The 24,019-nt window shown below is 41.4% G+C and overlaps 2 protein-coding genes and 1 long non-coding RNA gene across 8 annotated transcripts in view; 2 read left to right on the top strand and 1 right to left on the bottom strand.

Annotated features, from left to right (window-relative positions):
* Positions 1-1,002, top strand: part of orc1 (origin recognition complex, subunit 1) — a 33,662-nt gene extending 32,660 nt beyond the window's left edge. The window contains 1 exon segment of the mRNA XM_047374889.1: positions 668-1,002. Coding sequence (XP_047230845.1) covers positions 668-865 — 198 coding nt within the window. The 3' untranslated portion in view covers positions 866-1,002.
* A 306-nt stretch (positions 1,003-1,308) lies between these two features.
* Positions 1,309-15,278, bottom strand: LOC124873485. Of its 4 annotated transcripts, XR_007039542.1 has the most exons (7): positions 15,211-15,278; positions 15,013-15,116; positions 9,517-9,618; positions 4,488-4,617; positions 2,285-2,538; positions 1,683-2,013; positions 1,309-1,435 (listed from the first exon to the last, which is right to left on the bottom strand). It is a non-coding gene; the product is annotated as an uncharacterized LOC124873485 (long non-coding RNA). The 4 variants fall into 4 exon arrangements; XR_007039545.1 differs by lacking the exon at positions 9,517-9,618; XR_007039544.1 differs by lacking the exon at positions 15,211-15,278 and having other exon boundaries at positions 15,013-15,126.
* On the top strand, positions 15,158-23,670 carry LOC124873483. Of its 3 annotated transcripts, none has more exons than XM_047374169.1 (10): positions 15,158-15,295; positions 15,420-15,472; positions 16,648-16,749; positions 17,036-17,074; positions 17,382-17,652; positions 19,086-19,109; positions 20,712-20,735; positions 21,199-21,299; positions 22,666-22,765; positions 23,278-23,670. In XM_047374169.1, the coding sequence occupies exons 1-9, from the start codon at positions 15,202-15,204 to the stop codon at positions 22,759-22,761; spliced, it is 804 nt and encodes a 267-aa protein (XP_047230125.1). In that variant the 5' UTR covers positions 15,158-15,201; the 3' UTR covers positions 22,762-22,765; positions 23,278-23,670. The 3 variants fall into 3 exon arrangements, with proteins under 3 accessions (XP_047230125.1, XP_047230123.1, XP_047230124.1); XM_047374167.1 differs by having other exon boundaries at positions 19,086-19,175; XM_047374168.1 differs by lacking the exon at positions 17,036-17,074 and having other exon boundaries at positions 19,086-19,175.
* Positions 23,671-24,019: the final 349 nt, after the last annotated feature.

The following is a 24,019-nucleotide window of genomic DNA, read 5'->3' as shown; positions in this document are numbered from 1 at the left end:
GGATTTAAACTGAGATCTTCTTGCTGCAGAAACCATGACTGGTAGAAAAAATAAATATCTAAATGTGCCAAGGCTATGAATAATTTTAGGCCTAACTGAAGCCACAGATTTTTACCAGGAGGTATTTTTTTTACTAAGTTTGAAGGACGTCTTAACTCTGCAAAATAAAAATGCTGCCTTTCTATCAGAACCTTTCTAGATGGGTTTAAATGTTGGATCAGATGCTGATGGAGTTATCCTTTATGTTCCTTTTCCCATTCATGATCTCCAAGGCAGGCCCACACCATAACACAGCCTCCACCGTGTTTTCCAGCTGCACCCGTTACACATTATGTGGAGCAAAGCAGCCAAAGTCCAGCAGTTCTTTAGAAAGCCCAGAGAACTCCTGATCAAGACCTCTTTAAAGAACACAGGAAAATCCAGCTGCAGAAAGAAATGAGGGATAAATCTGGACTTTTTGCACAGAACTAAACTCGTGATTCTAAGAACCGCAGCTTATTCTATCCTCAGTGGGTCGATGCAGCTCAGAACACCCATTGTTTGGGTTTACTGGTCTGTATTTTAACTAAACATGGAGTTTCATCTGATCACACACGAATGCAGCTGTATGGGTCAGTCCTACCTGATCAGGTGTTTTTTTGACTTTGCCCTGCGTCTGGTCTGTCAGGTGTTTGTGCAGCACCAGGCTCTGTGTCGGGTGGAGGGTCTGCAGCCGGTCAGCGTGTCGGAGGGCCTGGCCGTGTGTCATCGTCTGGGGGCATGCAGGCTGCTGCTGCTGGAGCCCAGCCGCCTGGGAGTCCTGCAGAGGGTCCGGCTCAACATGAGTCAGGACGACATGCTCTTCGCCCTGAAGGCTGCCTTATGAGGAGGAGGCTTGTTTCACTGACTGAGAACTTTAATACAGAATCTGGTTTCTTTGTTTTAGATGTGTTGTGGGAGACTCTGTGACGTCCCTGGTTTTATCAAAGTTTGCTTCTATCAACGTTCTTTAACATTTTGTTTTTCTTGTCCTAAATATGCAATAAAACCTTTATAGAAAATGACTGACTTTGCTTTCCTTCAACAAAGAGCTGTTGTTGTGACCTTGTCTGAAACGTTAAATTAAGCCTCTTATCATGGTTTTTGAGCAGGTAAAGATTTTCACCTTCATCTGTTTTCGTCACCGTTAAATTTCAAACATTTAGCTGAAAGAAGATGTTTTCTCCTCTGAAACCTTTTAAACGTGTTCAGATGCACTAGATGTTGGAGGATTTTGACCTTTCTGTATCAGATATCAGACCAAAAAATGAAGCATTTGCAGCCATTCAGTAGGGTGATTTTTAAAATGTTTTATTACATTTTATTAAAAATATTTGCAGTAATATTTGATGCGCAGCAGGAGTCTAGAGGTGATGTTCACAGCTTCATCTCTGAGGAGGCATCTGGATTATTGGCTCTGAAAACAGAAGGTCAGCTGCTTTAATGGCGACACAAAACTGAAAATCCTGCTGATCTGACTAATTGGAGCAAAAAAATGTATGAAATAAATGGAAACAATGCATGTCTCTAACTGCTGGGAACAAAGGTCCGGATGATGCATCAGAACCACATGTTCATTCTGACTGAACATACATGCTGGTGGAGGAGGAGGGCACTGAGAAGCTGTGAAATAAACCAGGATTATCCTTCATTACAACACAAACCTGCATCTCTGGAAGGTTGCTCTCTCTTTGCATCTCTGCAATCCTGCATAGATGTCCTTCCAGTAAACCACAGCAGCGATGATGATGGTGAAGAAGGGAATGATGAGCAGCCATAAAAGAGGCGGTGGTGAGAGGTGGTGTGGAGGTGAGTCTGTCAGAAAACACGTGAAGATGTTTTTTCCAGAGCTTTTTGTGTTCAGGTGAATGTTTGTCATGTGGAGCTGCGTCAACACGATCATCTGATCTTTAGATATAAATAAAAACGATCCAAATATGTTTTAGCCTGATTTGTTGCCGGGAAACTCACCTGGTTTCATGAAGAAGGGGCACTCTGCAAGAAAGCAGATTAATAATGTGGGTTTAAAAGTAGGAAAGATTTGGATTAAAACATCTTTAAAGACAGGTTGTAGTGAAATTTAGTTCAGATGCTTCTGTGATGACCCTCTGATCCATCACCAATACACCTACAAAGAGCTGAAGACCAGAAATCTGTGGCCCTCGGTTCTGGTATTTTCCTAAGCGAGTCGTCAGAGTTCTGCTGGGTCATAAAATATCCAAACGATCAAATAAAGAAGTAAAACCTCAGTCTGTCAGGCTCTCACCGCTCTCTTTGATTCGGATTTGTTTGCCGTCTCCCTCCATGGTCAGTGCAGAGGTCACGTTGTTGCAAACAGCATAAACCGTCTTCTGTAAGCAGACCAAACATCTGGAGGGAGGAGGAGGAGAGATGGAGGAGCAGTTAGGAGTTCCACCAGTGCTGTCCCACAGGGCACCTGCAGCTGCTTCAGAAAGGTACAGCTGATCCACCTGTTTGGGGGTTGGACCAGCTGATTCAAGGCACTTCAGATGATCCATCCTGAAACACAAACATCTGAGTCTGATCCAGCAATCTGCAAACAGTCAAAACTCCTCCTGGTGCCTTCAGGGTCTGTGGTTACTTTGAGTCACAGTTTTATTTATCATTTAGATTTTCTAACGGGCTGTGTTGATGCCGTACGAGCAGGCCCTCTGAACACCTCAGCAGAACCACAGGCTGATCTCCTCCACGCCACGCTGCACTGATGCAGTAATTAATGCTAAAGGAGCCCAGACCAGGTATTGAGAGCATAGATATTAACATACTTTTCAGGAGTCTAGCATTTCTGTTTGTTTGTGCAACAAACTGAATTTTGGGTTTTCATTGTTTGTAAGCCATAATCATCACAATAGCAAGAAATAAATGCTTCAAATATCTGTATGATTAATCTATACAACAATAATTTCTCTTTCTGAAACTTTTTCAAAACATATTTTTAGCTGTCCTTATGAACTCATAAACCTCCTTTTTGGGTGACTTTGTGAATTAAAACATCCGTTTAATTTAATACCTGAGTTTCTGTATAATACTAATAATCATCGATGTTTCAGAATACTAAGAAATGAATTGATAATCTTTTAGCTCACTAACAGACGCCGGAACGGACATGCGCAGTGCTACCGGCTCCCAGGTTGTTTAGGTGTGGCACGTGAAGCAGGCGGTCATGGCCCCGCCCCCCACCTTGTCAGAGTTTGAAACGCACCAACATTTGATCTAAACCCTACAGACGTCCTACCATAACCACCCACGACCTGTTCACGGCCCACGCACCGCCGTCATTAGAATGAATGTCATTCTCACCGATATCCCGCATTTTAGCCGAAGTCTGAGACTAAACTCGGGCTTCCAGCGGCCAGGCTCCGAGCTCCACACACATCCGCCCCCAATAAGACATCTCCGCATCAGCAGCCGCCCAACCATCGCCGCCAGCGGGACACTTTATGAGACGGGAATCCTCGGAGCTAGAAGGATAACTCTGACTGAAACAGACCCGGTGGAGACGACGTGAAGACCGCGATCAGAAGACGGTTCACTCCCCTTATTGGCTGCCACTGTAGCTTTGCTTTGAAACGTGTGGTTCCTCCACCAGCGGTGTCCAGCAGGACTCGAAACCATACTGGGTTGGTCGGGAGAGCTGCCTGTCATCAAAGATAACCAATCCTTAGTTGTCGTGACGTCACGATGATGCTAAAGGACAACCTCTCTTTAAGTTATTCAGTGTTTTTCTAATTCATCCCAGAGGAGGTAGAATCTCTGCAAAACTGAAGAATAACTTGTTTCTATTCCACAAAGTGTTTTAGTCCGCAGGCCGTTTCCAACAGGTGAGGCGACAGGTGTCGCGCAAAGGTAGTTCAGGTGTATCCTCTGCGTCGGGAGCGCGCATTCATCAGTCAACTCCGCCTCATTTCCAACTAATTAGATGGAGAAATAGAGTAGTTTTACTTTTGTTAAATAAATAAAAGAAGCGTGTCGTTACATTATCGTTCAGTTAGTGGTTAAAACTGATTGTTATCACGTGGTATTGTACGGGCGGTCATGGCCCTGCCCCCCACCTTGTCAGAGTTTGAAACGCACCAACATTTGATCTAAACCCTACAGACGTCCTACCATAACCACTCACGACCTGTTCACGGCCCACGCACCGCCGTCATTAGAATGAATGTCATTCTCACCGATATCCCGCATTTTAGCCGCAGTCTGAGACTAAACTCGGGCTTCCAGCGGCCAGGCTCCGAGCTCCACACCTCTCCCAGCCCCGATGGGACCGCAGAGCATCACCGCCGGCGGGACACTTTTTAATAGGACGGGAATCCTCGGAGCTAGAAGGAAACTTTCACTGAAACAGACCCGGTGGAGGCGGCATGAAGACGGTCTCCCTGTTGAGATGTTCTCGCCTGATTGTGATAATAGACGGCAGGTCATAAATGATCAGAAGGAGGTTCACTCACCTTCTCGCTGTGACTCGGGTAGTGGTTTGAAGCCGTGTGGTTCCTCCGGCGCCCTGCAGCAAGGCTCTAAACCCCACCTCCAGACTGGGTTGGTCGGCAGAGCTGCCTGTCATTAAAGACGACCAATGAACTGTCGGAAACAGCAAAAAGGTGTCGCTAATTTATTCCGTTTATTCGTATTGGAAATAACTGTAGAACCTGATCTGTGTTTGGACTGTTCTGATCCTGTGAAGCTTCCTGAGTTATCAGAAATATTAGCTTCATCCAAACCTTCAACTTGTATGTTAGACCCAATCCCAACCAAATTATTTAAGGAAATGTTCCCTCTGATTACCAGCCCCATTTTAGATATGATTAATCTATCTTTAGTAAATGGATCAGAACCACAGGCTTTTAAGTTAGCTGTAATTAAACCTTTACTTAAGAAACCTTCGCTTGATCGAGATGATTTAATAAATTTCAGACCTATATCCAATCTTCCATTCTTATCTAAAATTCTTGAGAAAATAGTTTCTAATCAAATGTGTGAACATTTATACAGCAATGACCTGTTTGAAGAGTTTCAGTCAGGTTTCAGAGCTCATCATAGCACTGAAACAGCTCTGCTGAAAGTCACTAATGATATTCTCCTAGCCTCAGATAATGGACTTGTGTCTGTTCTGGTTCTGTTAGATCTCAGTGCTGCATTTGATCCAGTCGACCATAATATTCTCTTAAAAAGACTGGAATATGCTGTAGGGATCAGGGGAACAGCGCTAGGCTGGTTTAAATCTTATTTGTCTGACAGATTCCAGTTTGTTCATGTAAATGATAAATCATCTTTAAACTCCAGGGTTAATTGTGGAGTACCACAGGGTTCAGTACTTGGGCCAATTCTCTTTACTATATATATGCTTCCAATAGGTCAAATTATCAGGCAGCGTAGGATAAATTTTCACTGTTACGCTGATGATACTCAGCTTTACTTATCCATAAATCCTGATGAACCCAACCAGTTAGATAGACTACAAGCATGTCTTGAAGATATAAAAACTTGGATGACTTTAAATGTTTTGCTTCTAAATTCAGACAAGACAGAAGTTGTCGTCTTTGGACCGGAGTCTTTAAAAAAGAAACTGCTTAGTCAATCACTTAACCTGGATGGCATTAAATTGACCTCCGGTAATAAAGTAAAAAACCTTGGTGTTATTTTTGACCAGGACATGTCATTTAAATCCCATATTAAACAGGTTTCTAGGATTTCCTTCTTTCATCTCCGGAACATTGCCAAAATTAGAAATATCCTGTCCAGGAGTGATGCTGAAAAACTAGTCCATGTATTTGTTACTTCAAGTTATGGTTGAGGTGCAGAAACAAAAACAACCCGACCAGGGCGGGCGGTGGGGGCCTTGGTAGGGGGGCCAAAAACAAAAACAGAGTTCAGGCGGGCGACCAGGACTTGACAAAACATGAACAAGACGACAAAACAAAAGCATGACCAGGAAAATAACAGAAGCATGATTCAAAATCTAAGAAGAATAATAACAAAAGAACGAGTCAAAACCGTAACTGTGAAAAACATAAGAAGAAACCCGAAACCAAATACCAAACAACCCTACATCATGACAGACAGAGAGAGGTATCCCAATCCTTGTGGTTTTTAGTATAACAATGACCATCAGTGGGACCCTTTGTGTGGTTCCTTGAGACGACATTGTTGTAAATAAGCGCCGTTTAACTAAATAATCTGAACTGAAACTTTCTCTGTAGTTATGCTGCTATAGGCTTAGGTTGCTGGAGGACATAATGACCACTTTCACCCTCTTTGCTACATTCTCACACTAATTTTGCATTATTTGGTGTTATTTCAGCTTTTAACTTTGTTCTCTCTATTCTCTTCCTAGAAGCTACACCTGGCCTGACTCTGTGTCTACCTGTGACACCTTTCTGGAGAGGGGCATCGTCCGAGCTTCTGCTGGCAACAACTTATTGCTCACCCTCTACAGATGATCCACATAGCCCTGTCTTTTAGTGTTTAACCCTTTCTCTCTCCTAGACATGGCTACTGACTGAGCTTCTACTGTGACTAACTCTATGTTCTCTCTTTCAGACTCTAACCTTGAAAACTGGCTCAGAGTTTATCTGTTCTTTCTTTCTAGATGAAACGACTAAAGGAGCTACATCCATAAACATTTACTTTTCCTTCTCATAGAAAGTACTCCTGGATCAGTGCTTCTTTGTTCTCTTTGTGTCTCTGCTCTGTTCTCTCAAACCCCCAGTCGGTCGTGGCAGATGGCCGCTCACACTGAGCCTGGTTCTGGTTCTGCTGGAGGTTTCTTCCAGTTAAAAGGGAGTTTTTCCTCTCCACTGTCGCTACATGCATGCTCAGTATGAAGGATTGCTGCAAAGTCAACACCAGTGACTGTCCACTGTCTCTACATGCTCATCCAGGAGGAGTGAATGCTGCAAGTCACTGACTGGATGCAATCTGCTGGGTTTCCTTAGATAGAAAAACTTTTTATCCAATTTGAATAAATAACTGAATCTGACTGCTCTGTTCAATGGTTAAGATTAATTGGAATGTATGAACCTGACTGTTGTGAAGAACCTTGAGACAACATGTGTTGTGAATTCGTTCTATATAAATAAACTGAATTTAATTGAATAAACTGAATTTCACCCCAGAGGAAGTAGAATCTCTGCAAAAATGAAGAACAACTTGTTTCTAGGGTGGACTTTGTCCTGGTACATTTCTTCTTTATTAATCAAACTCTTTATTTGTCTTTTCATAGTTTATTCAGGCAACTTTGATGAAACAGCAACTTAACAAATAATGTAGTATTGCTCCAAACCCGACATATGAGCAGTGTTTGTAATGATTCCTGCTCAGGATTTATTTTTTATGTCCACTGGAGATGGAAAGTGAACGGTTCTGAATAAAAAATGTGATCCAAAATAAACTCAAAGTTAGATAAGCTTTTTGTTTTATTTCAGGGCTGCACTTTGTCCTGAAATACTTGTCCCCTACCCATAACTCCACGGGCCCAATGTCTCCAACTTTACGATATTAGTAGTATTAATATTCCTGAGAAGAGTAAATCAGTGCATGATAAAACAAAATCCCATATCCTCCATAAAGAGAGTTTAAAAAATTGGTTCTAGACCCTTAGACACACCAGAACTGACTTACTAGAAGAAGAAGGGTAAATATAGAGAAGGACATTTTTGGGGCATACAAACCCTCGATAAACTGTTCTGCTGAATTATAGAGTAACAGATAATTAGGCAGTTTATACAAGAGAGCTGACTGCTGTTCCGGCTCCAGGTTGTTTAAAGCGGTGTTTTTCAACATTTATGGAGCCAAGGCAACTTTTTGACATATTTGAGCTTTTCTGTTGATGGAAACCGATATTTCTTATAATTTTTAATCCTCTAAGCAAATCCTACGTTTATCAAGAAGAGTTTGAAATGGGAGGAAGGGGACGCGAGAGCAAAGAAAGAGATAAGAGCAAAAATCAGCATAAAATGTCCAAACAATGCTTAACTAGGACTGAATTATTTGATTGGATGTTCAGCAGTTCTGATTCAGATGGCAATAATTACCCTCTGGTGACGAGAAATGTTTCCGGAGGCGAATTGTAATATATGATATTACTAATATGGTTATTAAATAAATTTGGCCATTTAAACGAGGTTAATTATTTAGTATGTACTTTACCCAGTACTGATCAGGTTCCTTCTGTGTCCCTCTTGAGAAATCTCTGTTTTTAAATCATTTAAATGGTTCTTATTTATAATAGCAGCGCTTGCCTGATGTGCCTTTTTTCATATAATTTAGTTTTTTACAAATTTCTATGAACATATTTCTATATTTCTATTTATTACATATTTCTTATTTACATATTCTACCAAAGTTTTTGTTTTTTCTAATATTTTGATGCTTGTGAGGTCAAACAGCATCATCTGGGCCTTGTTGGAGTTTTGTTTGTTATTATTTTAAAGATTTGACTTTCACTGTTAATGTTAAAGAAATTTAAAGATTTACAAACCGTCAACTGAGCCTTCTGTTAAGGTAAAAAAAAGCCAACTTTTCCAGAGGTTTTAATTTTTTTACATTTAGAGGAATTAGCTCACATATGGGATAACTTTCCACTCCTTACACAAATATATAAAATTTATGTTCCTTACATATGTTTCATATTCTAATCGTCGAGGTTTAGGTCATTTGAATGCATCAGATTAATTCATTATGAATAAATGTAATTATTAATCACAATGATCGCTAAATTAACTACTATGAATTTCAGGAAAATGTTTATCTAAAACAAAGGCAAAGTTGTTTAAACTTCTTGGCAAATTTTCATTTTTGAAAGCATTTTACAGTCTGTAAATATTTATGTAATTTTGTACTATATTGTTTGAAATTGTGTTCAATTTTTTTCATGGTTATTTATTATTGTTTCTATTATTTACCCTTCCTAATGTTACCTTACCAGAGGTTCACCCTGTCCTGCTGCTGACACTATTTAATGTCCCTCTAAGGGGATGATAAAGTCGATCTTATCTCCATATTAATAATTGTATGATTGTTATAGAGGTTTATGTACTCATTTATGGATCCCTGCGCAGTCGAGCCGGCAGCGTTTTATTCATTCACTCCTCACTACCCGTAACATTTCCTCACGTTAGGAGCTCTCCTTTTCTTTGTGAATAACTTTCATCTAAAATTCTTAAAAAATAACCCAAATCTCTAAGATTTTTCTTAGAATGACGTCACTGGGAGCTACTTTTAGGATTCTCTGGGAATTCGGGTCCAGATGTTAGCTCGTCCAGCGTAGTAAGGTAATCAGGCCTTCTTGTCTTTGTCCTTGCTCCTATCTGAGTCTGTTTTCCCTCCCACCAGGGTCCGGTCCATGTTCGTGTTTGGTTTCCCTCATGGTGATCCACTGCTCACTGCTGTTAATCCATCATTGCTCCTCGGATCTCCTGGAAACAGGCGCTCACCTCCCACCTGCTGCACCCTGCGAGGCCGACCGCTCCATTTGCTCACCTCCTCCCAGAAGCTCTCATCCTCCATCGACAGATCATGTTCCTCATCACCTTCTGCTCCAATATTACCTTCTCACCTCCTCGCCTTAGAGCCCAGTCTGACCTAGAGGAAGCCAGGAGACCAACATCATCTCAGATCACTGTCAGTAAATCTGTCAAACTCTTCCGAGTCTGCATAAAAATGGCTAAATCCAAATGGAAGGAAATTTGTCATGTAATTAAAATGCATAAATCCAAAAAATTGGGCCCTTTATTGAGTGCGCAGCTCAACAAACATCGGACCTCGTGGAGCAGCAAGGCTTTATGCTCAACATGTCGCAGAAACTAGTTCTAAAGTTTGGCAAACAGGTCCTCAAGATGCAGAAAACAAGTTATGACAATAACATGTTTTAATAACTTCACTCTAAGGAAGCATTTGGTGTTCCATTGATTGACCACATTTCTTACAAGCTACCCTGGACTGAACACAGGTCTCTATCTGCATAACTGGATATAAAATGCAGTTAAAATGTTTTAAAAAGTTAAAATGCTAATCTATACTCGTTTATATTTACCCACCTTCAAGTGGATCTACGACTGCAACTCTGTGTTGAAATGTGACCGGGAACTGCGCCAGTAAAATGGATGTGGTGACACCTGCGGAGATTTTATTGTCGCTCTTCACCTTCCTACATATCTGGGCCGATAATAAATCTGCTCAATCAGGAGGAGCAAATGAAGGCGTGGCTGTTGGAAGATCAGAAATTAGAGCTCTGTGATGCAGAGGCTCGAGAGGGTTGCCAGATCCGCGGGTTCTGCCGGGGAACAAGTAACCTGGCGGGTTCTTGTGCATTTTAATTTGGTCTTCTCAAGTGCTCATTCAAACCACCTTAAAAGTCGGACTTTAAAAATCGAGGGGGCTTTGGGGGCTTAAGCCTGCAATGTTTTTTCAAAAGCTGCGGATCTTTAGTTAAAACAAGTTGGCGTGTCAGCCCCTTTGTGTGTAAGGCTCTAGTCCCTATAAACTGCGAGCTGACACAGCCTGACAGGACATCGGTGCACAGCCCGACCCGCAGGCAACATCTCCCATCGGCTCATTCATTCACGGTGGGAGGCAGAGCAGAGAAGTAAGAGATCAAACAATCTAACGTGAGTTTTATTACGTATTTGACCAGATGAGCATTAGTTTGTGAAAAAAGTGCAGTGATGGGCTAAACCTGATAAATATCCTTACCACTGAAAGCACAAAAAGAGTCATTTTTACCGCCTCTGATTTTCAAATGCTTGTATCTCTGTTTAAATAAAACCCCTGTTTCTCTCACTTCTTCCACTTTTCTAAAATGGATGCAGACTGTTTTTTGTTTTGTTTTCCTTAGTTTGTAGATATAGATGTTTTAAATAAAAAGGTTAGAACAACTTAACTGCAACCTTGGATCACTGACACTGTTGCAAGGGGAGTAAAAAATATTCCCTTTGGTGGTTTTACAGGTCCTTCTCAAAAAATTATCATATTGTGATAAAGTTCATTATTTTCCATAATGTCATGATGAAAATTGAACATTCATATATTTTAGATTCATTGCACACTAACTGAAATATTTCAGGTCTTTTATTGTCTTAATACGGATGATTTTGGCATACAGCTCATGAAAACCCAAAATTCCTATCTCACAAAATTAGCATATTTCATCCGACCAATAAAAGAAAAGTGTTTTTAATACAAAAAACGTCAACCTTCAAATAATCATGTACAGTTATGCACTCAATACTTGGTCGGGAATCCTTTGGCAGAAATGACTGCTTCAATGCGGCGTGGCATGGAGGCAATCAGCCTGTGGCACTGCTGAGGTCTTATGGAGGCCCAGGATGCTTCGATAGCGGCCTTTAGCTCATCCAGAGTGTTGGGTCTTGAGTCTCTCAACGTTCTCTTCACAATATCCCACAGATTCTCTATGGGGTTCAGGTCAGGAGAGTTGGCAGGCCAATTGAGCACAGTGATACCATGGTCAGTAAACCATTTACCAGTGGTTTTGGCACTGTGAGCAGGTGCCAGGTCGTGCTGAAAAATGAAATCTTCATCTCCATAAAGCTTTTCAGCAGATGGAAGCATGAAGTGCTCCAAAATCTCCTGATAGCTAGCTGCATTGACCCTGCCCTTGATAAAACACAGTGGACCAACACCAGCAGCTGACACGGCATCCCAGACCATCACTGACTGTGGGTACTTGACACTGGACTTCTGGTATTTTGGCATTTCCTTCTCCCCAGTCTTCCTCCAGACTCTGGCACCTTGATTTCCGAATGACATGCAGAATTTGCTTTCATCCGAAAAAAGTACTTTGGACCACTGAGCAACAGTCCAGTGCTGCTTCTCTGTAGTCCAGGTCAGGCGCTTCTGCCGCTGTTTCTGGTTCAAAAGTGGCTTGACCTGGGGAATGCGGCACCTGTAGCCCATTTCCTGCACACGCCTGTGCACGGTGGCTCTGGATGTTTCTACTCCAGACTCAGTCCACTGCTTCCGCAGGTCCCCCAAGGTCTGGATTCGGCCCTTCTCCACAATCTTCCTCAGGGTCCGGTCACCTCTTCTCGTTGTGCAGCGTTTTCTGCCACACTTTTTCCTTCCCACAGACTTCCCACTGAGGTGCCTTGATACAGCACTCTGGGAACAGCCTATTCGTTCAGAAATGTCTTTCTGTGTCTTACCCTCTTGCTTGAGGGTGTCAATAGTGGCCTTCTGGACAGCAGTCAGGTCGGCAGTCTTACCCATGATTGGGGTTTTGAGTGATGAACCAGGCTGGGAGTTTTAAAGGCCTCAGGAATCTTTTGCAGGTGTTTAGAGTTAACTCGTTGATTCAGATGATTAGGTTCATAGCTCGTTTAGAGACCCTTTTAATGATATGCTAATTTTGTGAGATAGGAATTTTGGGTTTTCATGAGCTGTATGCCAAAATCATCCGTATTAAGACAATAAAAGACCTGAAATATATCAGTTAGTGTGCAATGAATCTAAAATATATGAATGTTAAATTTTCATCATGACATTATGGAAAATAATGAACTTTATCACAATATGCTAATATTTTGAGAAGGACCTGTATGTCGGGGTTCTGGTCGTGTGGTCGTTTTTTGTTCCTGCCTGCTATTGTCTGTGTAACCTTTAGTAGGCGCTGGTGACCGTGGTGTGAGGTGACAGATGTTCTCCATCCCTGATGATTACTCCCTGGATTATTTAAGCAGGAAGCGGCCAGCATCTCACTGCTTGAGTGTTAGCCAACCGTGGTATAACTCAAGCAAAGTATCCTTGTTGAAAACCTAAGTCCTCGCTTCGTTCTCGTCTAACCTGTTTCCTCTTTAACAATGTTATGCTGGAGACGACCTGGTTTTTACCCAGACTCACCTCCGACTGATTGTTCCTGTTCCTACCTCACTTCCCGGATTACAGAAGATATTTGAGGGTTTCCAACCTGCAACCAAGCCGTGATCTACCGAACATATTCATCAGCTGGCCGCTTCCAAACTTCAACCATCAAGGACAACTAGAGCGAACCCTGTCCACCCTCCACCACGCCCGACAATCTACTCAGATTCTGCAGAACTGGATGCTGTCCTCCTGGATCAAGTCACTAGAGGCAAACCTCACTTGCCCTCATCAACCTCAGCCGCTTCCAGTTTCCCCACATACTCTCCTCCTGTCGGTTCACTTCCCCAATCTAGTAAGATACAGTTTCAGTCAGTATTTGTTCTTCAAAGTAAACCGTTAATCACATTCTGCTTTTCTCTCACTCAGTTGACGAGTTTCCAGCCAGTACAGACCAAACATCTACGTTCCTCTAATAAACCTGTTAAACTTTTCTGATTCTCCTGAGTGTTCTCTGCATGTGGGTCAAATCGGTGTCTAAAACGATGACATTTTAGGGATATTGGAATGTATGTTAAAGCTATTATAATTAATTCCAGTATTGCTTCATTTAGAAATTTATAGTTTTTTTTCTGTTATTTGACAACCATGGACATCAGGTCCTTTTTCAAAAGACAAGCGAACAGCTCAGGTGAGAGAACAACTAGAGACAATTTCACGTTACCATACATAATAACATTAGATAATAATTTGCTCTGGTCGATGTATGAATGTAGCACAGACGGGTAGAGACAAAAACAGACCAGAATGAGGAGGACACACAGATGGAATAAGAACCTGGTAAGAAATGGTGAAGACGAGACCTGCCTGTGGCCTGTTTCTGGAAGCTGGACTAAACATTTTGTTTGGTTGCTGACAATATACAGAACACTTCAGAAATGACTTTAGCTTCAATAACCCTGCATTAGATCATTAGCAGTGGATCAATTGGGTGCAGTTACAGAATCTCAAAGGGTGATGGACTGGTGAGCTGTCCAAGGTGTTCCTGCCTTTTGCCTAATAAATGCTGGGATAGGCTCCTGCCAGGGGCGGAGATAGAAATGAAAATCCCCACCAGGTGAAACCCAGATGATTGACATGTCACAGCACCAGATCAGTCCTGGCAGTACTTGGTGCTATGCAGAGGTGGAAAGAGTGCAAAAAACAAAAAATCAATTAAAGTGCAGTACCTTGGTTACTAAATTTACTCATACACAGGTAAAGTTACCAGTGCAAAGTGTTACTCAAATAAAAGTAAAAATTACCAAACAACATGTAACTTTCCTTTTTTTGTAAGCAGAAAAAAATCCTTCTGCTTGATTTTATAAAGGAAAAGAGGAGATATTGCTAGTTCACCACACCTGGTTTCTCCAGGTATTCTACATATGACATTACACATTTTTAGGAGGTATTATGTGTAGCTGTTGTCTTTAGGGTTCTCTGTAGCTGATTATTTATCCCATTTCCCTAACAATATTGAGTTGTCAATAATGATTAAATCATCCTCCTATGTATCTTAATACATAGGAGGCATACAGGATCCAATTCTGTACTTTGAGTAAGATGGGTGACACCAAGACTGAATCGTAACATTAGTGGTTGTCCATTTCATCATTCAAATGAGAACATATATACTCTTGGTATATACTATCACGATTATTAAAGAACATCTGGTTAAACTTTAAGATATGTAAAGGCAAATATTGAATTCATTTTGTGACCACACCAACAGATTAAATGATTTCTTACTTTTTTAGTGTACCAAATCAACCTCTTAATAATAAAATATTTTGTGGGCTAAGCCCCTGATTAGACGACATCAGAGACTGAGACTGAAAGAAGGAAGTTCTTGTAGAATTGCTGAATGGATGAACGTATCTCATGTGTGATTCTGACCAACTTGTTTTTCTACACTGATTAACTGTAGCCCAATAACCTGGATTCGTTTGGGTTTGGCTTCCTGCAGCGCATCTGTCAATCCTCTTGACGTCCCATGTGTGCTTTTCTTTCAGATCTGGCAACCAATCTTGCGCCTGACAGCAGGAACTGTTTGTCAGGCAGCTTCATCATAAAGTTCAGAAACTAACCTTCAGATCTGGACATTTTTTCTCTGTTATTTACCAGAAGATGGAGCTTCTCTCTTTCACGACCTTCACTAATCTCCGCCGGTTCTGTTCTGGATCGTTCGGGGCGTTTTGGATCGGATTGTTGACCTTGGACTTTTTCTGTAAACCCAGCAGACACAAAGTTGAAGCGATATTTCCTGATCGGGACAGTTCTGGGGGTGGAGTCATGGAAAAATAAATTCCCATGCAGGACCTGCAAAGCCCTGGTAGGCCTCCAGCCTCCGTGGCCACCAGCCGGACCCAGCTCTTGTTCCGGTCCTTGAAGAAAATAACATCAGGTGAGTTATTGTTTTAGTTGTACTTAGCTACAGCTGCTGTAAAATTGTGTTTTTATTGGAATTTCATGCGCTTGTTCTCCTCAAATGGATAATGAAACGACTTGCCTTTTCTTTTCACTCCCAGGCGGGATGAATCGTTGCAGAGTCAGGGTTACATGTGAGGCTGGCTTAAATACGGTAAATAAACTTCTCCATGCGCCAAAACTGCACAAATCATTTTTATTTATTATCATTGTTAACCATTTCTGTTTATATTCATATTTTTACGCGCTGTTTTTCATTCATTTAATTCGTTCCCATGTTTCAATGGTTGCGGCCTACTGACGTTACCATTAAAGCAAAAACACATGACTAATTACGTTTTAAAATCCGGGCTTTTGTTTTAGATAACAACAGCATTCTTATCTAAAACACTTGTACTAAAACTCTCCGCGGATATTTGGGAGTTCAAGTGAAAACTGTCTGGATATTTTTAAGAAAGTGTCTAGAAATGATATTTGTTGTTAAATAGCGCTTTGTTAATTTGAAGTTACAGAGGTCCCAACACGACATTAGTTTCTGTTCAATGTCAAATTTATTTCTGTAGCTCATTTAAAAACAAAATTTGAACAAAGTAAATAGAAAATAGCAAAAAGAATAAAACTGTTAAAAAAATGAAAAGAAAAACAGAGTTAAAATTTCCAAAAACTATAGCGTCAATAAATGAAAGGCCAGAGAATAGAGACGAGTTTTTAATTGAAATGATTCGTTGCTCTGAGCTGTGCGACAATAGCTGCAGGATCTGCAGAGCCTCGGAGCCGCCATTAACAGAGAGCTGGAAGAAATGGTTCTGATGCAACAACAAATGAAGGAAATGTAAAATAATCCCTTATTGTGCATCGAATCCCTCATCTTAATCTGAGTTTTATAGTTTTATTACAAGCTAAAATGTATCATACGCGACAGAAAAAGCAACCTGGAGTCATTTCCAGGCTCATTATGGGATGCATCTGTCTGTAGGTGAGGACGGCAGGCCTCAGGTCGCCGGCAGACATAAATGATGATTTCAGGTAACATGTTAACTGTGGATTATATTATGATAAATGGATTTTCCTAAATTTACTCGGATTACAGACGCTGATTGTATGAACAAGCTCCACGCAGCTGAACCATTAGACTAGGAATATTATACAGAAAATGCATCCTTAACCGACAGAACACAATAAAATATTTATACTAAATATTATCGTGCCACATGAAGTTTTTCCCTTTAAAAATAACCTGACGTTTTGTTGAGTTTCTGACATTTCCTGTCTTTTCAGTAATTAGATGAAGGAGCTCCTTCTTTAACTGCAACTATCTTTGTTCTGCAGACATCAGACATGTTCTTTCAGCTTTTCCTGCAAACATGTGTTGCTGCGATGGTTTTCAGTCTGGTTCCAGTCACAGCCGACACCCAGAGGCTGCTGGACAGAGTGAGTAGAAACCTAATGACCTTCTAAAATCATGCAGCTGTCCTTAAAGACATTCAGAGTTGTCTGTTTTTTTTAGATGATCCATACAGTCACATATATTCTGGTGTTTTGCTGCCGTAGTTTAGTGAATACATTTTATTTAAGCGTTATGCATTTTTACGTATCATTAGGACATTTATTTTGAAAATGCTCAGATAGGAACTAATGTATGTTGATTCCGCTGGTGCGCAAAAAAGTGATGCAATTTAAGTTAGAAAGGGCTAAAATCTTTAAATTATTGTTTTAGGTCCTCATTTCTACCTCCAAGCATGGGTCAGCCAGCGAGGTATGTTTATGTTATATATAATTTCATATCTTTATTTCTATTTGTCTATCTCATTGAAGTTTATGTTGTGTTTTAGTTCGACGGTGACATAATATTGTGATCAAGATGGTGTTGCAATCATACCAACTTCGAGACTGTACAATTCACATTAAAGCCAAATTCATGTCATCAGTAAAAATAACTCTTTATTGACTTAACGACAAGGTGGAAGTGATACTGGTGGATGACACCAGGAAGGAAGGATCAGTATGAAATGATTCCATCTTTCTCACCAACAGGAACTCTGTCATCTCCTTTGTTTTTGCAGACAAATCTGACCTGCTTCAAGTCCTCAGATCCTGCTGCTGTGGACGCCACGCAGCTCCACGGTGATCATAACGACAAGGGAGATCTGTGGAGGAAAGATCCAGCCACCTCTGCTCCTCTTCCTCCGTGCTCTTCCTCCTCCTTCTCCCCCACTCCCTCCCAGTGTGCGGTCTGTCTTCTCGGGGAGGTCTACATCCTCTGTGATAACCTGCCGGCTGGAGCAGCTTTGTACCTGGAGCGTCCTGGATCACCTTTCAGCACCAAGCGGAGCGGTAAGAAGCTGGGCCGGCTGTGATCAGCTGTCTACAGAGAGTCCCGCCTCCCATCCCCCGGCCCTCCAGTTAACACCCAATCACCGTTTAGTATGCAAATGAGCTCAGACGTCACCTAGCTTCCGGTGTCAGAGCACACGAGAGGATAAGATGAAGCCGTAAAACTTTGGTGCAAACTTTCAGTGGTGTTCTCCATCACACAAGCCTCCGCCTTGCTTCTCCCTCCTCCTCCTATTGGTCAATCCGTGATTTTACCCCCGGATCAGATTCCCAATCCTTTCTGGAGATTTATTTGTATTTTCCTCCTTCAGCACGATGCTGTCTCTCAGCATCAAGTCTGAGCTCAATGAAGTAAAGGCCGCACCTCAGTTTAAATTAGATTAACTCTGAACAGCATTTGGGGCATTTACAATTGACCAATAAAATTTCACAGTGATAGTTGATGAACTAATGACCATCACTGATTGATGATGTCATGTTCGATAGATTCCCTATTTCAAATTACTGTTGACCCATGCATGCATAGAACCGGCCCTGCTAAATACAGGTGTGAACGCACTAGAGATGCATGGAGGACGGTCTTCCTCAGAGCAGTCTGGTACACCTGTGTCCAGGAGGACCCACTGGAGGACCACCCAGTAACATCAGAGATACCTGGACAGCTCCCCATTCGCCGTCAGCTCATTTAAAACGACCCCTGCTGTGTATTAAAGTTTAACTTGTTTGAATCATCCGCAATTTAAAACCAAGTTGGGTTTTCATTGAGCAACAGCCTTTCAGGATGTTGACTGAATGTTTAGATAATTATTTTTGAGCTTTCCAACCCACAGTACTATGCTCTGTAGTACTCTGTGGTACTTTGCAGAGTAATCAGGTAACCGTGGAACAAAAATAAGCATATTTGCACTATTCTAATCATTTCCAGCAGTCACTGGGCAGGAGGGCAGGGTCCACTCTGGACAGGTCTCCAGTCCATTACAGGGCAACACAGAGACACAGGACAGACAACCATGCAGACACACGCTCACACATAAGGCCAGTTTAGTGACCTAACAGTCATGTTTCTGCTTTGTGGGAGGAAGTTGGAGTACCTGGAGAGAACCCACGCATGCATGCGAAGAACATGCAAACTCCATGCACAGGTTTGCATGTTCTCTTTGGATTTGAACCAAGGTCCTTCTTGCTGCAAGGCAACAGTGCTACAAACTGCTCCACTGTGCAGCCTACTATCCTAACCTGTCTTTAAATATTTTTATATTGGCTACACATGTGTACATATGTGTTTTTTGTTTATTATTATTAGGTTTAATATCTCTAAGTTTATATAGTTATATTTAATGTCTACACACTGCGAGTGTTTGAAACCGAAGTCAAATTCATTGTTTGTGTACAGGGTCCTGACTAGTAAAGCTGATTCTGATTCTGTGTTCTAGGTTGTCCCATCCTGCGCACTGCCGGTGAGTCTCTTTCAGCTGAAATCATGGCAGGAAGACAGAAGTCCTGCCTAGCCGACACTTTACCTGGTATTTAGATGCAGATCTTTGCTTCTAGTTGGAGCATTATCCGTTGGAGCAGATTTAATTACCAAATTATGTACTCTGACACAAAAAAATATAAAGTTATGCGCAAATTCTGGTATTCTAAAGAATACAATGAAAAATTAATTAAATAAACAGCTAATACAAAACTAATTCAGGTATAAGAAACACATTTACAAATATTTATTTTCACAACGTAAAGCTTTGGAAAACAATACTAAGAGCAGATAATATATAGAATAATAAATAGACTGAATTGATAAAGAGCTTTTCCAGTCATACACCGATCAGCCAATCAGTAGGCAACCTAGGGTTAAATGCCTTGCCCAGGTGCAAACTGACACAAGGCAAATGGAACTGAACACACAACTTTCAGACAACAAGATGATTCCTCTATCAAATGGGCCACAGCCACCCCCAAGAGCAGAACTGAGTACTCCTAGTGATAATATCTACCATTTACTGTATGTTTTGACTTCCAAATGGAAAATAACAGTAGAGCAATGAAACGTTTGTACAAACACCGTGTCTTACTCTGACATAAACTGTGTAATTATGGGTTAGAAGTACCTGGAGGTGGGTAGACAGTGTCCTCCCCCAGGCTGTTGCTCTGATGAATCAGAACAACACCATGCATTGAACGGATCTCACATTATATTCTATTGTAAAGTCAATTGTGTGTATATGTACATTTAAATAGGTATTTTTCATTTTTTCATTATTAAAAAAAAAATAAGAAATCTTCACTGAAAGCAAAGTGTTTGTTGCACAAACCTGGCAATAAAGTTGATTCACCCTGGTTCTAAAGTCCCTACACTGGCTCCCTGTAGCTCAGAGAATAGACTTCTGTTAGTCTATAAATCACTGAATGGCTTAGCACCAAAATACATTACAGACTTGTTGTCAGTGTATCAACCACCCAGACCTCTCAGGTCATCTCGCTCAAATCTACTCTGCAGAACCAGAACCAGAACTAAACATGGAGAAGCAGCTTTTAGTTCTTATGCTCCACTAATCTGGAATAAACTCCCAGAAAACTGTAAAAGCGCAGAAACCCTGAATTGCTTTAAATCAAGATTAAAAACGTATTTGTTTAGAGTGGCCTTTGACTGGGCCATCTAGGCATGATTAGTTGCGTTTTCAGTCCAATTTTCCTTTCATTTTTTTGTCCATCATTCTATTCTCTTTATTTTATTTTACTTTTTTAAATTACCTCTGTTTGATTTTATCATTTGATTTGTTTTTCTGTGTCTGTATCTGTGTTCATTTTCTTTGTGATTGTATGTACAGCGCTTTGAGTGTCTCGTTGCTGAAAAGCGCTATATAAATAAATTTACCTTACTTACCTTACCTTTCTGAGAAACTGGACTCAAATACACGAGTAGTGTTACTTAAAAGTAGTAAGAAAGTTTGGTGCGGTGAAAATACTCCCAGGAGTTACACAACTAAATGTAAATGAGTAAATGTAATTAGTAATCTGCCTCTGTTGATATCTGATATCTAGTCTGTTTTCTTTTACAGATGAACCCAAACTGCCCCCTGGTGGTGAGTTTCAGTCACTTTTCTTCACAGTAAAAACAGCAGCTGTGTCCCAGACTTACCTTAAAGCATTAAATGTCTATAAAGTCCAATAAAACCAAATTTTTCCCTGGAGTTGCTCTCGGTTTTGCCTTCAGTAACTTGCGTTTTTCGTCACCGACTGTTTGTCCTCTGTGTGTCTTAATATGTGCTGCATATTCTCGCTCACCTCTGTCAGTCATTTCTTCTGCCCACATCTGATGGACGCTAAATAAGGCAAAAACTCATGTTTAACCCAGATTATCTGCAGCTGAATGATCCGGTTTTATCTGCAACCTGAAACAGACATTTCTTTGACCCAGTTTCACCTCCTGCCATCATTCTGACTCTTAGCCCTCAGTTCTGTCGTGGGTTATTTCTGCTCAGCTCCTGAATTGTCTCAGACTTGTATTCAGTCTGTCTCTGAGGTTCTGCTCTCTCCTCTCCACAGATGCGAACAGAAGATATCGTTTTGCTGCTATTCCCACCCTGATCTTCGGGGTCGTCATCGTCACTGGGATGGTTCTGCGTAGATGTTGTGAATCACAGAAGGTGGGTCTTTCTGTTGCCCTCAGTGAGACCTTGAGCAGAATATTATGTCCTTATTCTCAATCAGGTACGAGAGACAGCGGCAGAACAGTACATTGCAAAGTGCAAGACTTCCTCTCCTCCACCTCTTATAGTGAGCTGTCAGTCAGCTGTGTATGATAGCCAAAGAGAAGAGACACATCGGAGCGTTTCTCCTCAAAGTCCGTTGGGTGCTGGTCCTTCACCATTTCATACTTTACCACTTTGGGTTGTTTTCACCCTGAGAAAGTTTAGTATGAAAATAAATCGTCAGTAGTGGGTCGTTTAGAACCAACCATGAGTCCATTCATGTCTCACTGAATTTATTTCAACAACTAATAGCTTAGTCATGATTTGTAACCCACTAGTTCTCTACTGTAAGGAGATGTGGTTTTATGACTCCATCAGTTCTGCAAGCAGAAGGTCGATCAGAGTATTTTTGGTCAAACCTAAAAAGAATCGACTGAATCAAAATGGACCATAACCACAGTAATTAGAAAAAGTGTGATGTGATAAGGTGGAGGACACAGATATTTATTCCCTCCTCATTCCTTATTTTATTGTCTGCTTTTCAATAGTTTTGCATTTGACCATGGTCATTGTCACTATTGGTAGCATGAGGTGATCCCTGGACAGTACAGAGGTTGCACTGGGCGTCCATCTCCACCAGGATGGCACATCAATACGTACCATTACCAGAAAGGCTGGTGTGTCTCCCAGCACAGTGTCCAGAATGTGGAGGAGATTCCAGGAGACAGGCAGTTACTCTAGGAGGGCTTGACAGGAGGCATATCCATGGAGGAACACACGGACCTGTACAGGATAAACGATGGCCTGTTGTTAGACCCTTCTCTGGTGCAGTGGGTCCTGGGTTCCTCTGGTGCATGATAATACCCGGCCTCATGTGGCAGAGTACACAATTGTACACATATTACTAAAGCAAGCAGAATAAGGCAGTCTTAAAAAACTGATAAACATGATGAAACAGTGTAAACTGCCCCTGACGTGTGGAACTGATCCGTTTAATTGTTGTTCAACATTTAGTTCTGCAAAAACAAGCAGCTCTGAGCTCTCAGGTCTGTCCAGAGGATGCTGACGGTTTTATTCAGAGCACTCAGAACCCATGTTGACACCAACCAGGTTCTGTTGAGTGCACTGCTCCATATACCTGAGGTTCTTCTGATCTTCATCATCTGACCTGCAGAAAAATCTGAAAACCAACTTGGCCTCCAACAGCTGCAGGATCAGAGCTGATTCTCCACTTCCATCTCACTAGTTCCTCCTCCTGCAGCAGTTTTATTCCCAAACTGGCTGAATTCAAGTTGGACTCTCAGACTTTCTGTGGTTGCAGGATGGTTCTACTGGGACCACCGAATCCTCAGATGATCTGGAGACTGTTTCTGTGAACCTGCCTGGGATTGATAACGGACAGCCAAATGGAGTGTGACCAGGTGAGTTCTGATAGTTTTTAGAAACTGTTTTCACATTTTAACCCAGCAGAACCCCAACAGAGTCTCTCAGCAGTGGTGAATCCTCATACATGGTCTTTGTGATGTCCAGTCTTTGACTTCAGATTCATGTGCTCACATCATACAGACAGAATAAATATGTAAACTTTAGAATAAATAAGATAAAAAGGAACGATATGGAAATGTGTGTATGTACACATATTTTAAGGCAGGTTATAATAGTGCAGATAAGCCGATTTAGTCCCACAGCTACCCTGGCTGTCAGGTGTTCATCAGAGACGGTTTCTTCTGGGAGAAGAAACCGTCTCTGTAGCGCTGACCTGACGGTAAAAGTCTAAACAGTTTGTGTCCAGGATGTGTGGGGTTGGCAAAGATGTTAGCTACCCATTTCCTGACCCTAGACCTGTATACGTCATGGATTAACGGAAGGTCAGCCCTAAAGATCCTCTCTGCCGACCTGATAGTTTCTTACATTCTGGACCTGTCTTGTTTAGTGGATGAGCCGAGCCACTCAGTGATGGAGGAAGACAGGACAGACTGAATTATGGCAGAGTAGAAGATGACCAGCAGCTCCTGGGGAAGGTTGGACTTCTTGAGTTGCCTCAGGAAGTACAGTCTCTGGACCTTCTTCCAAACGTTATCTTTGTCTGAGGACGAGCTCAGGTCCTGAGGAAGGGTGGTTTCTAGGAACCGAAAGTGATCCACAGTTGACACAGTGTTGTTGATGTTGGTGAGGGGAGGGGGTGTGGGGCTGTTCTCCAGAAGTCCACCATCTTAAGAAGACTTAGTCAGTACCTGGTACCAAACATGGGTCTGTCCTCTGTTATGTTCTGTTGGCGAACTCCTAGAACTGCTTATTATTTGAATAAACCTCCTTTATTGTCTGACTTCTGATTGAATAATTTTCTCGTTAATAATGACCCCAACATCTGATGTGTTCATAGGACTGAAACCTGAATTTATCTTATTGTTAGGTTTTACAAACTCTAGTTATCTATTGTTTCCTTTTTATCTTTGGCTTTTCATATGTAGCGAACCATTTATTATTTTTAACACTAGCCTAGGCTTACTCATGACCCCTGTCCCTGGTTAGTTCAAGCAAAGGTTAAATGCTTACAGAATTAATAGAATATAAAATTCCTACAGATTTTTTGCAAACCAGAGTTTTTCACACAGTTGTGGCCAAAGGTTTTCAACAAACTTTACTGCTTTAATTTTCATGGTGGCTTTTGTAAT

This window comes from Girardinichthys multiradiatus, chromosome 9, assembly GCF_021462225.1.
Source record: "Girardinichthys multiradiatus isolate DD_20200921_A chromosome 9, DD_fGirMul_XY1, whole genome shotgun sequence".
In the NCBI taxonomy this organism is placed as follows: Eukaryota; Metazoa; Chordata; class Actinopteri; order Cyprinodontiformes; family Goodeidae; genus Girardinichthys; species Girardinichthys multiradiatus.
This window is presented reverse-complemented; position numbering and strand designations above follow the sequence as displayed.